Source organism: Nansenia antarctica, assembly GCF_963989245.1.
Source record: "Nansenia antarctica genome assembly, chromosome: 10".
NCBI classification, from domain to species: Eukaryota; Metazoa; Chordata; class Actinopteri; order Argentiniformes; family Microstomatidae; genus Nansenia; species Nansenia antarctica.
In genome coordinates this window covers 11,201,924-11,217,976 of record NC_137680.1, presented here as the reverse complement: position 1 = coordinate 11,217,976, position 16,053 = coordinate 11,201,924, and the positions used below count along the sequence as shown (strand labels likewise).

At 41.5% G+C, this 16,053-nt stretch overlaps 1 protein-coding gene across 1 annotated transcript; it reads left to right on the top strand.

Annotated features, from left to right (window-relative positions):
* Nucleotides 1-411: 411 nt before the first annotated feature.
* On the top strand, nt 412-14,616 carry LOC308166632 (uncharacterized protein; the record flags this gene model as incomplete). The annotated part of the gene is made up of 25 exons (XM_080540960.1): nt 412-432; nt 3,151-3,235; nt 3,595-3,660; nt 4,269-4,444; nt 4,793-4,936; nt 5,151-5,204; nt 5,449-5,502; nt 6,704-6,757; nt 7,366-7,419; nt 7,798-7,851; nt 8,348-8,401; nt 8,849-8,902; nt 9,273-9,326; nt 10,318-10,371; nt 10,492-10,545; nt 10,876-10,929; nt 11,726-11,797; nt 12,031-12,066; nt 12,378-12,422; nt 12,543-12,575; nt 13,018-13,164; nt 13,559-13,735; nt 13,907-13,997; nt 14,111-14,188; nt 14,408-14,616. The coding sequence occupies 25 exons, from the start codon at nt 412-414 to the stop codon at nt 14,614-14,616; spliced, it is 1,974 nt and encodes a 657-aa protein (XP_080397086.1).
* Nucleotides 14,617-16,053: the final 1,437 nt, after the last annotated feature.

Here is a 16,053-nt window from a genome sequence, read left to right as displayed (position 1 = left end):
CCCCTGTTTATAGGGTTAGAGTCAGGTATTTGTCACCCTGTCGAGGAGAGGAGGGAACAGAGCCGGTGGCTGCCTGAGAACCTGACGGATCCCTGAGAGAGAGAGAGAGAGAGAGAGAGGGAGGGAGAGAAGAAGAGAGGGAGCGAGAGAGAGAAAGAGAGAGCGAGAGAGAGAGAGAGAGAGAGAGAGAGAGAGAGAGAGAGAGAGAGAGAGAGAGAGAGAGAGAGGGCAGGGGGACCATTGGCGTGAGTGGGGAGCCAGAATGCTGTGAGGAGCACCCTTCAGTGAGGTGAAAAAAAACAGGACTTTTTCATCTTTTTCATCTTTCATCCTGTCTGATCCCTGGGTACGTAGGGAGAAGGTCTGGTCTTTGAGTGGACTATACAGAACCAAGTGGACATTACCAGCACCATGGGAGCCCCCAGGGTGAAGGTAAGAGTGGGGTACATTCCCAGGCTGAGTGGGGTTTTGGGGGGGTACTATTTTTTGGCTAGCCATCGACCAAGGTTTAAATTAGGAGAAAGCAGGTCAGTCAGTGTGGTGAGTCTAGTTCATGATCTTGTAATTAATTTATTGTGAGCAGTTAGTGGGCAAAGCTAAATGTGACACAGATCCAATGTATTTGTGATTCGTTTATCAGGGTGCTAGTCAGTTTTCAGCTGTGTGTATTGTTTTGCAAACATATCTGCTCACGTCATTCTTTGGATTAGATTTCAAATGGATTTCTTCGGGTTGTGTCCTATTTCTATGAGTGTTTGCATTGGTGCTTTGTTTCATTGTCTATTAGGGGGCAGTTAGGAAACAAGGAACTTTCAATTTTGTCAGGGAATGCCAATTATGTTTTATTGACTCCAACATTTAAGGACTGTGGACACAGCATTGTTTATTTGCATTTAACAAAGATAAAATACTACGAAATATGTTATGTTGAACAAAAGATGGAAGTTGACATGAATTCATCCAAGGAGCTACATTACTCATGTAACCCTAACCCTAACTCATGAAACAGAGTCAGTCCCCTACCAGGCCAATTGTGGTATATTCTCAATACAACGGCCAGCAGTGGAAATGAAAATGAAAAGATAATCTTCTTTCTCTGCGTCTAGCCTAGTCTAACAGGGCTCAGTTTATAATAATAGACGCATGTATATGAATCATCTCATACTCTCTGTTTCTGGTGTGTTGAGTAGGAAGAAGGGCATCTTTATATATTTAAAAACCTAAAGTAAGGACATCAAGTGGTGAGCAGTCTGAATCCTACGCTGCACCTCACTGTCCCAGGGGACCTGCAGGTCAGTGGCGACCACTGGCCCATTCCCACCATCAGACCGCCCACCCATGGCATCAACGCTACACTGCAATGTATTCTAGGTACTTGCCAACGTAACCCGTGGAATACTGCTAATCCAGCACTTAAGTGACGACAGATTGTCCATAATGTCCGCATACCCGTCAATTCTATCATACATCTGTCATGTGGAGTCTTTGAAGTCTTTAATGGAAGTCTATTGTATTACATAGCCTAGTCACTGAAATACTCGTGTAATGCACTTTTATGCTAGTTTGCTGAAGAAATAATTTAATTTATAAAAGTTTTATGGACAATAAAGTTGTATCATCTTATCTTATCTTATCTCTGATGCATTGTATTAGTGATTGATTGATAATCCCCTTCAGGCCATGTGAGAGATTTATGAGAACAAGCTTTCAGGGGAAAGACTCTCCTCTACTCCACAGGACCAGACAGATGCTGAATTCCAAATCACCCACTAGCCACTCTTGTAGAACTGAATGGATTTGATAGATATAAGCAACATACAGTAGCACAATATTTGCTAGGCGAGGGGGTAGAGGGTAGGGCCTGATTTGGAATTTAGCAAGCAAACAGGCCTTATACATCACCAGAGAGAGAGAGAGAGAGAGAGAGAGAGAGAGAGAGAGAGAGAGAGAGAGAGAGAGAGAGAGAGGCCAGGTGAAGAGCCAGCCATAGAGTGCAAAGACAGTCGGAAGACACTGGAATGTGAGGGCAGTCTGAGAACTGCTACGACTCACCCTGTGAGTTCACCTCGAAACAGAGATAAAAGAGCTCCCTCTCTTATATCTTGTTCAAGTCTCAGGTGAGTTGTTGCCTAGGTCTACTGTATATTACTGTATTACAGACCACAGTATCATCTGCGGCATGCACTGAGACAAAGGATGGGACTTTAATTAGTTTAGTTTATCAACCCATTTTCTCACTGGGCTAGAAATAGGATGCTTACCGTTTCACTGTTTGAAGAAATTGTGACAATTCTTTATGTTTTTCAGTAGCAGTGGTTGTGTCGCCTTGCCAAATTCACTTTTAGCTAGCACACATTGTTTAGAGATACAGTATGCCATTTAATATATGCCAGATAGCTGACACCTTTATCCAAAGAGACTTACGTTGCAGTGAGTGCATACATTTTTCAGTACATGGTCCCAGTGGGAAGCGAACCCACAACCTAAGCGTTGTTAGCGGCATGCTCTACCAACTGAGTCACAGTCGTTTTACCCCTGCTTGTAGAAACCTCTGATATTCTAAGCTCTTTAAATTCGCTGCCAAGCCTTTTTTCAATGGAATAGACCTTGCGAGCCAATGAAGGCTTAAGCCACAAATAACGGCTCTAATTGGTACAACAAAATGGCACACAACCCGCATATTTTCATTTGAACAACCCACTACAAAAATCCTATTTTTATCAAAATACATAATGTAGCTACTTGTTTTCTGTCAAACTTTTTATACCATTGGTTAGTTAAAGCAAGCCATGCTCTGAAGCATGCAATTTCAAAATCACCAGACAAAACATTGTTCATGTAGTATACTGTAGACTAAATAAGCCTACCCCTTGCACACTTTAGACATTCCAAGAGTGCAAAGCAATGTGTTTGTGGGAATCCATTTTTTATTAGAAAAGTTAGACTGAAATACCATGTCCCATTTTCAAAATGTGTTCAGATGGCAGGTTAAAAGTTTCATTTCCAGATGTATTTAGGTTACTCTAGTTCATGAGCACAGGTATGAGAGAGACGTCTTCAAGTAACGTCCTCTTTTATAGAAAAGGGGTAGGCTTATAGGCGGCCCTACAAGTCTGCTTTTCTTTCTCTTGTTTCCCGCCTTTTCCACAGGCGTCCGTTGCCTCGCGGCTGCTCGTGCTTCTTTTGTGCGCACTCCCCTCCCACGCGCAGGACGAGTACTCTGGTTACCACTCAGGTGAGCGGGATGGGAGACCCCACTGCATTGCCGAAAATTACATATTTTCATTAAAGTGAATGAAAATATGTCAGCTGATTTGATATCATGTTAATTGATTTCAAATATACAAATGAAACTTTGCATGTGACCACAATGAACAAGGTAGAAGATAATTGGGGATAATTAGCTGTAGGCCTACTAGCCCATATATCTCAACATCAACATTATTAACATTATTTCCTTGCAAAAGAAGGAAGCTCAAAACAGTGATATACCTATGCTGTGACCAATGAACAAGGTAAAAAGATAATTTATCTACGCCTATGTAAATCGTATTGCATGCATCAATGAAGCACATTTTCTCTTATCAATTGTAGGTGATGAACACACCTATGAGGGCTCCTTGGTTGACAACTATGACCATTCAGGATATCCACACCCAGGTAACTGACTAAGTCCCCCCAGTTCAGTTGTGACTATGCTTAGTTTTAATTTTGTCTGTTATACATGTCTTCATTTAAGGTCAGCAACATTTGCCTTTTGCCTCGAATGTCACCTAGCCTAACATGTAAGCAGTAAACTGAACCTAATTAAACAAATCAGATCCACTTTGACCAAGCCACTTAACTCGGTCTATTGGATGTATTGGATAAAAGGTATTGTATAGTATAAAAATTGACTTAATGAATGTAATCGTCCAGATAACATTATGGACATTCCATGAAATCAGCATTAGTTACCAATATTTTTTGAATACATTTTTTACAATGCCTCAAATGATAAAAGGGAAAAAAATGATTATTAGGTGCTTATATCTTGGGTTACGATAAGGCCTTCTTGTTCTTGTTCTTCAAAAACAAATTGGGTATTTATCCTATATTTTACTTACCAATGAGCAGCAGGAAATCGTACAGATTGCACCTTAAGTGCCTGCCAGGAATCTACCGTCTGAATACAACCCGCAAATTGACCCAATTAGTATGCAGAAAGAGACTCCTCTCTCCAACTCTGTCCTGACCCCCTCCCTCCCACACCCTCCCTCCCCTGGCAGTGGAGTACCCCCCAGAGCCCACCCACAACTATGAGGAACAGCCGCCAGAATCAGGTTATGACCCCTATGCGCCCGCCCCCACCCGGGTGACCATGATCACGGAGGACTCCTACCCTTACGCCACCACCACAGAGTCCTACGACTACGCCAAGGAGGTGACCACCATGACTACACAGGTAAAGGGAATGTGAGCTTGGGATTTCCTAGGGAAGTAGTTTTGTTTTTTGGTAATGCCCACCATGTCATCTTAATGTGTGTCATGTGATATCAATGTCATGCTATGTGATCTGTGCTGACCAATTCCAATTTTATTCCAATGGAATAAATTATACCTGGGCTCATTTCTGCCATCCTTATTTTTTTATTTATTATTTTTTTATTATTTATTTATTTTGCCTTATTTTTGATTATATAATTGCCCTAAAGGACGGCTGAGCTCATGTAGCACTGATTATATTATTTGTATTATTGATTATATTATTGATTATATTATTGATTATATTATTTGTATCCTCTTATTGCAGGTGCCATATGAGTACCCTGAGGAGTCCTACTATGAGGAGTCTCTCCCAGCCCCTGGTGGCGACGCTGCTCTCGGGGAGGAGGGGCCCACAGAGTGTGACTGTGAGCCAGGAGAGCCAGGGTTCGCTGGGTTTGCTGGGCCAAAGGTAGACACTCCATTACCATAGATAGAACATCATACCACTTTCATTCTAGTTTATACATCAATTTGGTTGAGTAACTAGGCTTTACATTTTGTCTGCCTGCTCATCTGTTTGTTTGTCTCTCTCTGACTACCTCTGACTGACTGACTGACTGACTGACTGACTGACTGACTGACTGACTGACTGAATTGATTTCCTGTCTGTCCTGTACATCTAGGGAGCTAGAGGACATCAAGGGAAACTAGGCTTCCCAGGGGCTCAAGGAAGGGAGGTGAGTGTGAATTACTTTATAGTGCACACTAGATGATCCCTATTATTGATGACTTGTACATCTATCCATATCCACTTGTTACATTGAATCTCCACATTTTAGAGATTTATTAGATGCCAAAACCAGTGATCAGCATCAGTAAAACAAAATCTAGTAAAATCATTGGAATTCTGTAGAGTTTGAGGAGGGATGCCTTTCTGTGTTGCTAAATGCTAAGCTAAGTGTTGTGCCATGATGTCTCCAGGGGTACAAAGGATTCAAAGGAGTTCGAGGAAGAGGAGGAGACACTGGTCCTGAGGTGAGGAAATGATGTTGAAAAAGGTTTCCACAACCACCCAAGGTAACACACATCCTGACAAGCGGCTCAGGTCGTCACAACACATGTCCTTTCTGAAGAGGTTGGCTGTTGATTATATACTCTTATAGTCCACCAGTTGTATCAGGGTGTGAGAAACTGTTAGCCCTAGTGGGGACAGCTCATGAGCATGTGATGGGATGGTATACCCTTGGTACCGTGTGGGATATTATACACCATGCCAGAGGCAGGATGATTAGATTTAATTAAATTGTACTGAATTATCTCCTGGCAAAGACATTTCTTTTGTCTCACAGTGCATAGTCAAAAGCCCAATGCTGTTGGGGCCCTTAGACTTTGTAATGGCCTGCCTGCAAGTGGCCTGCAAACTCTGTGTCTTCTTCGAAATCTTCTCTTAAAAACTCGATATCTCTTTAAACAATCTCTTTAAACTTGCATGGAGTTGTTGTTCATTTATATATAAGTATTATTGTGTCAAGTTGTCTATTATTTGAAATATTATATGATTAGTCTGTTTTAATTTGTTTTATTTTTATTTAACTGATTCTCAATTATATGTATTATTTGAATGTTCGTTATGTTTAGAATTGTACTTATGCTGATGTATTTCTATGATCTATTCTCTTGTTTATTAGCACTTTGTAACCTTGAGCAGTTTGGTTGAGTGAGGAATGAAGGAGTCCTTCTATCTGTTGTGCTTGCATTTGTGCAACCTGAAGAGTCAACTGGAGGGCATTAGGTGATACTCCTCATGGAGGACATCTGACAGGATGGATGAGGGCGTACTGTTTACTGGTGTATTGCCATATTGAGATCACCTGTACATACTGTACATGTTCCCAACCAACCATCCTACCGCCTACACCATCCACTCATTAAAAAGGCACTATGAACACAAAACTGTGATCAGCTGTTTTCGGGTTCTCATGTGGATGTTTAACACACAATTTTTCCAATTGAGTTCAGTCTACACCTGTTGCAATGTGAGACTAACAAGCTACACTTGTGAGATGCACACCTCTTGCTAGAGACCTGGCACCCATAGCAACATTTTTACACCCCACAAACAGGTTGCACAATCAAATGCATTAATGCTAGCACAATACTCATAACAATCCCATGCCAAAACATATTGAACTTGAGCTCAACAGATGTTTTGACCTTTGACCTTTGCCCTCTGCAGGGTGACTCAGGGCCTGATGGGGAGGATGGCAACTCTGGTTTCTCTGGATCGATGGTGAGTGGGAGTCCTGAGGAGTCCTGGATCTAATACATCCCTGATTTCTCTTTTCTCTTTCTCGAATGACAGTACCACTGTGCAATGTACAGTGTATAATATTAAATACAATATTATATGCTAAATTAAATTGAATACTGTAAATACAATTGTACAATGTACAATGCGGAATATACATACCACAAAACAGTGGACAAAGAGATGGCTAATCTTCTCTGGTCTGATCTAAATGGCTGAACTGCTCTGGTCTGTCTCTGGAGAATGCTCTACTCCACAATATTCTGAAAGCTGTCAGCCGAGAAATGTTCTCTATCAGTTACAGTACGTTGACCACTAGATGGCGATCTGTACTAAAAGAAAACAATGTGGATATTGAACATGAAACTGAGTAGTTGAGAAGAAAGGCAGAATGAGCTATATGAATATGATGGTAGAACTTCATTACCAAATGAAGGCCTCTTATTCTAACAGTGTCATAGGTCATGGTTGTAAAGGCTTGACGTGATGTAGCTTTAAAGCTAGGAAGTATGGGCTATGGGGATGTTTCATGTTAGAGCCAGTCTATTTTATTCCCTCACATTTTCTCTTTTTTTGTCTCTCTCCAACAGGGTGTGCCTGGGATTCCTGGGGATCCTGGTGAGACTGGGGTGCTAGGACTGAAGGTAAAGACCAACAGGACACTGTACTAAATCAGTTTCCCTAGAGAAAAGCCTAAAAGGCAGCAATACTGGTCTAAATTATTTATACAATCTGTGACACACCCCAGTGAACCATTATGACAAAGCAAAGAAAAAGTATGACACCAAAGAACACACAGACAAAAAGAACCACTGTACACGTATGCACTAAGACCACATTTTGATTTGGGATACTAATAAGAACATTGCTAACATTGCCCTCCTTATCAATAAAGTATAAAGAATGTATAAAAAGGAGTGCTCTTCATTTTAGAATTAGAAATTGACGAATTGCTCCTGGAGGAAGATTCTTTCATGGCTGATGGTGTTCCATGTTCCTCTCGTGTTCCTTCTCATATCCAGGGTGAAATCGGTATGGAGGGACCACGCGGAGGTGTGGGACTAGCAGGGGAGACTGTGAGTATTGACTGTGTCCATTTGATCGATGCCTCACTAAAGTTGCCCACTGGTGGTCTTCGGTCTGTGTCAATGATTCTCAAAGCTATATGACCTATATAGCATCCTCTATATAGCATGTCCCTGAATATCCTATGATCTATAGCATAATTTATGTCCCTGAATATCCTATATGACCTATAGCATCCTCTATATCCCTGAATATCCTATATGACCTATAGCATCCTCTATGTCCCTGAATATCCTATATGATCTATAGCATCCTCTATGTCCCTGAATATCCTATATGATCTATAGCATAATTTATGTCACGTTTCCTTGCACACTTATAGGGTCAGATGAGGAAATGTTATCCAACTCTTATCTCCCTTTTGTATTAGTACCAAATCCGTTTGGTTTGATTTGAAGTCAATTTGAATCCAAACTCAAAGTAGAGATGGGTGGGAATTCTGGGAATTCACTCACTCTGCACATTTCCACGTTTGTGTTCTCTTAGGGTCGGGCCGGGAAGGCGGGACCCGGAGGACCTGATGGAACTGAAGGTATCAAGGTAAACATGGTTGACACCACAGACTGTCCACATGACACATCAGTCCATAATTCAGCTCCTTACAGCATACTATGTCAAGCAGAGCAGACATTCTGACCTGTGTAGGGTACTGAAAGCAGTACAACCCTATAGAAGCATGTCTTTAGAGACCTAGTTACTGTAGGTTTATAGTCTTATGTCAAGCAAAGTATAGGTTATGAAGCTCACAGACAGTCGATGTCCTAAAGACCAGACTTTAGAATGTGAAAGCCTCACACACCTAGACTATCATGGATCTTACCGTTGGTGACCCTGGTCTATGATGACTAGGTTATGCAGGTTACTATATCAAATTAATTGATGATGGATTACCAAGGACAAGTCATCTAGTCCATCTTGGTGAATCTCAAAACTGTTTCCAACCTTTTTATGACCTTTTCCAAACCATTTCCCAACCTTTCTCTACAGGGATCAACTGGAAAAGAGGGGAAACTGGGCCCTGAGGGAACAGGAGGGGAGAAGGTAGGCTTTTCATTTATGACTTACCTCCCTTTGTGAACAAGGCTGAACCACAGTTGGCAAAATAATACGCAACACAAAACGAAATAATGACATTGGGAAGTAAGAATGAATCTGGGGAACCCTTTCATTTCACAAAAGTGTTGTGTTTAGCATGCAGTTAAATTATAAATGACATAATCATGATGTTAAAGATACCGGTAGTCACCCCCAATTGTTTAAAGAATTTATGATAACAAATAGAATAGGTGCTAACCTAGGATAAGTGTCTGCCTAGGGGTATGGAGTAGACACTATTGACTCAATCTAAATGGTGTCATCAGTCATTATTTCCTTGCCTGTAATATCTCCTTTCTCCACTTTTTCTCCCTAGGGTCAGATTGGGGCACCTGGGTTCTCAGGGGACCATGGGGAGCAGGGTTACAACGTAAGACACGCCCCCGACCTTTCTCTCAATCCATCCTTCTTTTCATCCATCATTTGTGTCATATTATGTCTACACCACCCTCAATTTCTCCATTCTTCTTCCCATTTCTGCTGTCCTCTTGCTTCTGTGACCTGCCCTTTTCCCCTTTTCCATCTGTCCATACATGCCATACACATCCTCCATCAACCCCTCTCTTCATCTGTCTGTCCATGTTTTCATATGTCTACCCCTCTCTCCATCCATCAGTCTAATTCTGCCATAACTGTCTATCAGGGGAGGCTGGTGGAGGCAGAAATCGGAGGACCGGCTCATTCCATTCCATGCATTACAATCAGCTCATCCTCCAATGTCTACCTTCACCAGCTTCTCCTGGTGTCTATTCATTGATCTGTCCCCTGCACAGGTGGAGACCATCAACCTAACTTGTTGTTGAAAACTGTACTTTACTTTTTCTGTTTTTCACAGGGTTATCCTGGAGAAACAGGAGGCAGAGGAGGGTCTGGTCCTCAGGTATGAACTCACTCATTCAAACGTTATGTTGAGGCTGCTACAGTATGTGGAGCAGCCTGGGTTTTTGTGAAAACAACCACTGCTCTTGGTATGAGTTTGTTTCTGTTTCTCTCTGGTTGTTAGATTACAGAGATTGAGTCATTTTGTCATACATGGATTAACCATGGCACCTGTTTATTGAGTAGTACCCTTTCTTTTTCAATGTGAAAACATAAGATATGTCAAGTACAGTAGGTTGAAATGAGTTATTGGACTGTTCAGCTCTCCTCTTTGGTCATTTTGATAGCATCTGCTCCACATGGTAGATACCTTTAATAGTAATAATAACTACATTGGTCTCTTAACTCCAACCTGCTTATCCTTTGTATATTTTCTTCTCTCTCTCTCTCTCTCTCTCTCTCTCTCTCTCTCTCTCTCTCTCTCTCTCTCTCTCTCTCTCTCTCTCTCTCTCTCTCTCTCACTCTTCCCTCCTCTCTCCCAGGGTGGCAAAGGCCCAGGGGGTATGCCAGGCAGTGATGGGGAACCTGGAGAGGATGTGAGTAGCTGTCTGATAACACTGTGACAATAACGTTGGTTATGAATTTGAAATTTGTAAATCATATTGACTCATTCAGATTCCCCCTGACAAACAGACTCACCCCTATTTATTTCCTAGGGTCCTCTGGGAGTTCCTGGGGTGATCGGCATTCCTGGAGCGTTTGGAATCAAGGTAAAGTGATGCGTTTTGATCTTGACATTATTCCAGTAAGTAAATCTAATCTTGGAATTAGGATATTATGAGGCTGTGTGCAAACTGATTATATTTTGAGACCATACAATATCAATGTTGGGCATATGAGAGATATTGTTTTATGTACTGTATGTTTTTTTGTTTTTTTTTAAACCTCCAACATCATTCTTTTCTTCTGTATTATTTGAAGACTTAAGGCTAAGATATTACATTGATTGTGATTAAAGTTATACTGTGGTAGTTTGTTTAAATTATCAAAATGTATTATGATGAAATACTTGTTGATTACTGGCCAATCTTCTCTCCTAGGGAACGAGAGGCGATCGTGGCGTGAGGGGGCCTATCGGGAGAGTAGGAGCTGGGGTAAGTAACACATTATAACCACCCTATGAAGCGTTATAAGGTGTGTTTAGTGTACACAATAAACTACAGGCCACGAATGTAGTTTGCAGACTGGATCACTTCCTTTTCCTTTTTACTGTACATTCCCCTCAGTTGTGTTTTTGATCACATTTGAATGCCACAGGGTTTCATGTGGGTGGACAGACAGATGTGTTTGTGTGTGTCTTTGGTGAGAAAAGCACTACTCACTTTCAAAATGACATTCAAAACAAGGAAGGAGACATTTAAAAAAAGGAAGGGGAAATCCTTGAAAGGCAAGATCTTAGTGGCTGAATAAAACAGACAGTCAAGGTTCAAGTGGGAAATATACTGTATATTGAAACCAAAAAACAACATCTTTCTGTAACAATCAAATGTCTGGTAACAAGTCTAATAAGCCTATAGGAAAAATGTCTCTTTGATAGTGTATACTATAAAGAGAGTGTTCACACTTGTATAGTAAAGTGATAGTGATCAGTGTCTTTGACAGCATAGTCGAAAACATATTAGTGATAAAACTGTTGATATCACGTGGGAATCATACCACTCATATGTATATATCTTTGTTTTAGTTTATCGTAATGTGCTATGAAAGTACGCTCTGTGTCAACATTTTGTGGGCCATATAAAATGTTGTGTTTCATTGACACCAATGAATATGCTGGGCATTCCTTAACATATGTATATTTGTGTATACTATTTATACAGTATATCTGTATATGTGTCTGTGTGTGTTTGCAGTTGATTATAATTTACATGTGTGTTTTTCATATCATAGGGACCTCAAGGAGAGAGGGGAGATGCGGGCATACCAGGAAAACCAGGACCCAAAGGCCTGCAAGCCCAGCCTGTGTGTACATGTATACAGCTTCACCCAAACATTGTCATTAGTGATTAATAATCATTACTGATGTATTGCTGTACAGAAACATAGCTCTCATTTCTAATTACAGAAACATCCCTGTTATCACTGTACTGTATCATTATGGAAAAAAAATGTATTAATGTATTATTATCACTGAGGGAGCCATCATACGTGTATGACATTATTGTGCAATGATGTAAAAAATGCTCTCTTTCTAGGGGGCTAAAGGGGAGACAGGACCTGATGGTGAAACGGTAACCACGGATTTATTTTATGACATTGGATATTCAGTTACTCAAGCACAGACATGTGTATAATACAAAGGGTTGTGAGAAAGAGAGGAACACACACCAAATTATGTTCCAATAACTTTTCAGTCATACGTTAATTAATTGTCAACAGTTGCACACAATGAAGTGTGCTACATCATTCATGGGGGACAACATGTTATTGCACACTTGTTTTTGTTTCGGTTCTACTATGTGACTCACAAGCTGCATGAAGCAGTCCCGAGATTGTCACGACTTCCTCATCACATCACATGTGCTGGGTTTTCCTTCCACAGGGTGGTTCTGGGAGAAAGGGGGTGAAGGGAGTGAAGGCAGAAAAGGTAATCAATGACCTCACTCTCGATACTGATATATAGTTCCACTTCCGCTTTCCATTTTATGCGGTGGGACTTTTTCATTGTCAGTGACACATACACTCTTTCTCTTCCTTTTCTGAACAGGGAAGTTTTGGTGCTGGCGGTGACAAAGGGCAGGTTTGTTGATTCCAGTCTAAGTATATTCTATTTTGCCTTTCACTTTACGTCACAAAAACCACTACAGTGACGACATAGGTTGTTCCTAGCAGGAAGTACTGCACACATTAGCTTGGTTAATGATCAAAGGAAATACATATTGTCCTTTACTACTGTTTGACTAACTCAGCTGTTTAGATAATAAGTCACATGGAACCAAACATAGAATTGGGTGCATGAGTTCTAGTTAAGCTCTTGTCCCTTTTTATCCCTCAGAATTGATAACACACTGAATGTCACGATTAGTAAGAAGTTAACATTGTACTCAGTATTAAGTTTCAATGACAATGTTGTCTTAGTGACTGAAAGATTACCTTCCTCTCTCTCCTACTTTCTGTTGCCCCATCTCTCTCTCTCTCTCTCTGCCCCTCCATCTCCTCATCCCTCCTCTGTCTGGCGACAGCATGGAGAGAGGGGTACGATCGGCACTGACGGCATCTTAGGACGTGTCGGGCCCCACGGCATCCCAGGCTCCAGAGGAGTGTCAGGTCCAGGCGGTGACCTGGGCGTCAAAGGTGGCGCCGGACCCAAAGGAGTGCCAGGTGCCCCTGTGCGTATCAGGTGTCATCCCCAGCACCTCTGGAGGAAGGATCTCCCCCCTCATTTAACAATTCACACCACATTTTTGCAAACGTTAAACCTTCCAATATTCACAGTTCAGTGAAAAGACACCAGTGGAGGGAATCTGAGAAGTCTCTATTTCATCCTTGAGATAAATCTTTTCTGATGTGTTGGTTGACAGATTAAATAATGTAATGATTTACTGACAGATTGACTGTCAAGTGGGTTGGTTTATTGACTCACTTGTGGCATTTTGATAGGTCCCTGGGCTGACTGACCATCATACTGACTTACTGACTGTTTAGCAGGTTACTTGTCCGGCTGATTGATTGATTAATCAATTGAATGACTGATTGATTCTTCAACTGATCCGTCAACCCCAGGGCCCTGGTCTGACAGATGAGCAGGTGCTGCAGCTGTGCAGAGGGGTGGTGACCGCCCAGATCTCCCAGTATGCCGCATCCATCCGGGCCAAGTGTTCTCAGGGCTGTCCCATCAACAACCGCACACTCATTGGACCGCCAGGTGCCAGGGGACCAACCGGAGGGTCAGGCAAACCTGTGAGTCAAACAACGTCGAGACCCAACTATCTGTCCTTCTAACACAATATATTTGGTTAGGTCAATGGCTGAAACATACGGTAGATTTTTTGGGGGGGGAGGTTTTGAATCGTAATTTCTTTCACAATTTTTCATTCCTTCTCTCCATTTTTCTCTCTCTCTCTTATAAAGGGTAAAGCAGGCAAAGCTGGTGCTAAAGGAGGTAGTGGCATCCAAGGAGATAGAGGATTGGAAGGGCAGAAGGGGGCAGAGGGAGCGAGAGGTATGTAATGTACAGCTCCTACCAGAGAGTCTGTAGAGGTACTGTTGGTACTCAACACAATGTAGGCCTAAGAGTTCCCCATGAGTTATCTGAGTGTTTGTGTTTCTCCACAGGTACCAAAGGCCCGAAAGGAACGAGGGGCGGCACTGGCAAAGGTCTCCCAGGACACGATGGACACCAAGGCCTCAGAGGTAGGACGCCATCTCAGTTGACAGGATGACTTTATCCTGACAATGAACACATAGACCTCCTTCAGAATTAGAAAAAACATTGCTTTACTTTCAGATTAACCTCATTAACCTTTCATTTTGTCAGGAAGCCTCTTGAAGTCTTAACCTTTTTCAAGAAGGACCTTGCAAGATAACAATGGTTTCACACTTGACGTTGTTCCAATTGTATTCTTTCCACAGGGTTGCCAGGCCACCCAGCAGAGCCAAAGAATGGTATGGAGGGTCCCAGAGGGCCCAGAGGGTTCCCTGGCCCCGTGGGCCAGCAAGGTACGGCTGGCAATTTCGGAATTCCTGGTGTGTGCGAGGCACGAGACTGCAGCATTCATGCACCTGTGACACGCAAGGAGCAGGGTCTGGTGAAGGGACCCCACAGCAGTACCAAGATCTAAACCCCAGCAATGAGCTTCAGGAGCAGGAGAAGGGCTGCTCTATGCCTGGGGGGTCATCCTGCCAGTCAATTCAGTAGTTAAACTTGACATCGAGTTTGAATTGGAAAAAATCTGTGTGCATAGGTCTATTTGAATTTCATGTCCAGTTCAATTCCTGTATTGACTTGTATTGAAACGGAATTGGCCCGAGCACTGTTCCTTGGAGCTCAGCATTGTTGAAGGACTTCGGTGGTACAGGCTGGACTCTGCACAAAGAGAAGAAACCAACCAAGAGGGCATTCCATCTGATCCATACAAGGCTCCCAGTGAAATCTTAAATTCAACTATTAACATTTTTATTTTTGCAAGCGACAAAACTGTATCTCATGATTTCCTTAATGTGGGACCAGAAGAGTACACTTTCTTACACGTAGACCAAACATAAAAGGGCGTGACAAATTATGAAATAAAAATTTGGCAGAAAAGAACAAAGTTGTAGAAATACCCATCCGTCACTCTTTTCTTGGTTTTGACATATTATTTCAATATGATCAACAAGGCTGTGGATACATTCAAAATAAAAAATGATATGTAAATAATGTTGTAAAGTATCTGACGTACATGTACTGTGTGTTCTGAGACTGTTTTAGATAAATGTCTTACTTTTTCCTAAGATGAGTCGTCACTTTTTTAGTCACTAACCATGTCACAATCTCTGTGTATTTTGGTTATCAGTACTTAAGAGTTTTGTCTTTATATACAGTGAGTTCCCCATATGAAGTTCTTGAAAACACATGACCCACACATTTACCGACTCTCACAAATTAGAAACACTATGATCATTTCAAGTTTGTTATGTCACATTATTACACAAGTGTAAAGGCCAATGCACACGGCCCCGATTTTGTCGCACCGCCGAATTCGATTCCATTGTTTTGAATGAGACAATGCACACGTGCGATGCGATATTATCGCACGACAACATTCGATTCTCCATTCACACCAATTGTAATAATTCAAAGAATTGAGAATCGAATGTTGTCGTGCGACAAAATCGCACGCCGTGTGCATTGGCCTTAAGAGTAAAATTCTCTGGCTTCGGTTCCTGACATAAGAAGCACAATACATAAGGAAATAGGCATAATTCAAGATAACAAAAAAGTGACTAATGAGTAGTACTACATTACATTACAGCTACCCATCTTCAAACTCAAATGCTACAAATACCTACAAGATTTGATCACACAAATGAATGCTGTGGTATTCAACCTCTTGAATAAGTTTAAATATGTTGATAGTTTCATCTACCAAATCATTTCTATTAATAATGTTATAGGAATCAATATTGCCATGTTCTTTATTATTACATTACATACTGATATATTGAAATGGGCGATATAAATGAGTATAGTTAAGTCACATGTTCATTTCGTGATTTGTATATCTCGAAGATTATGG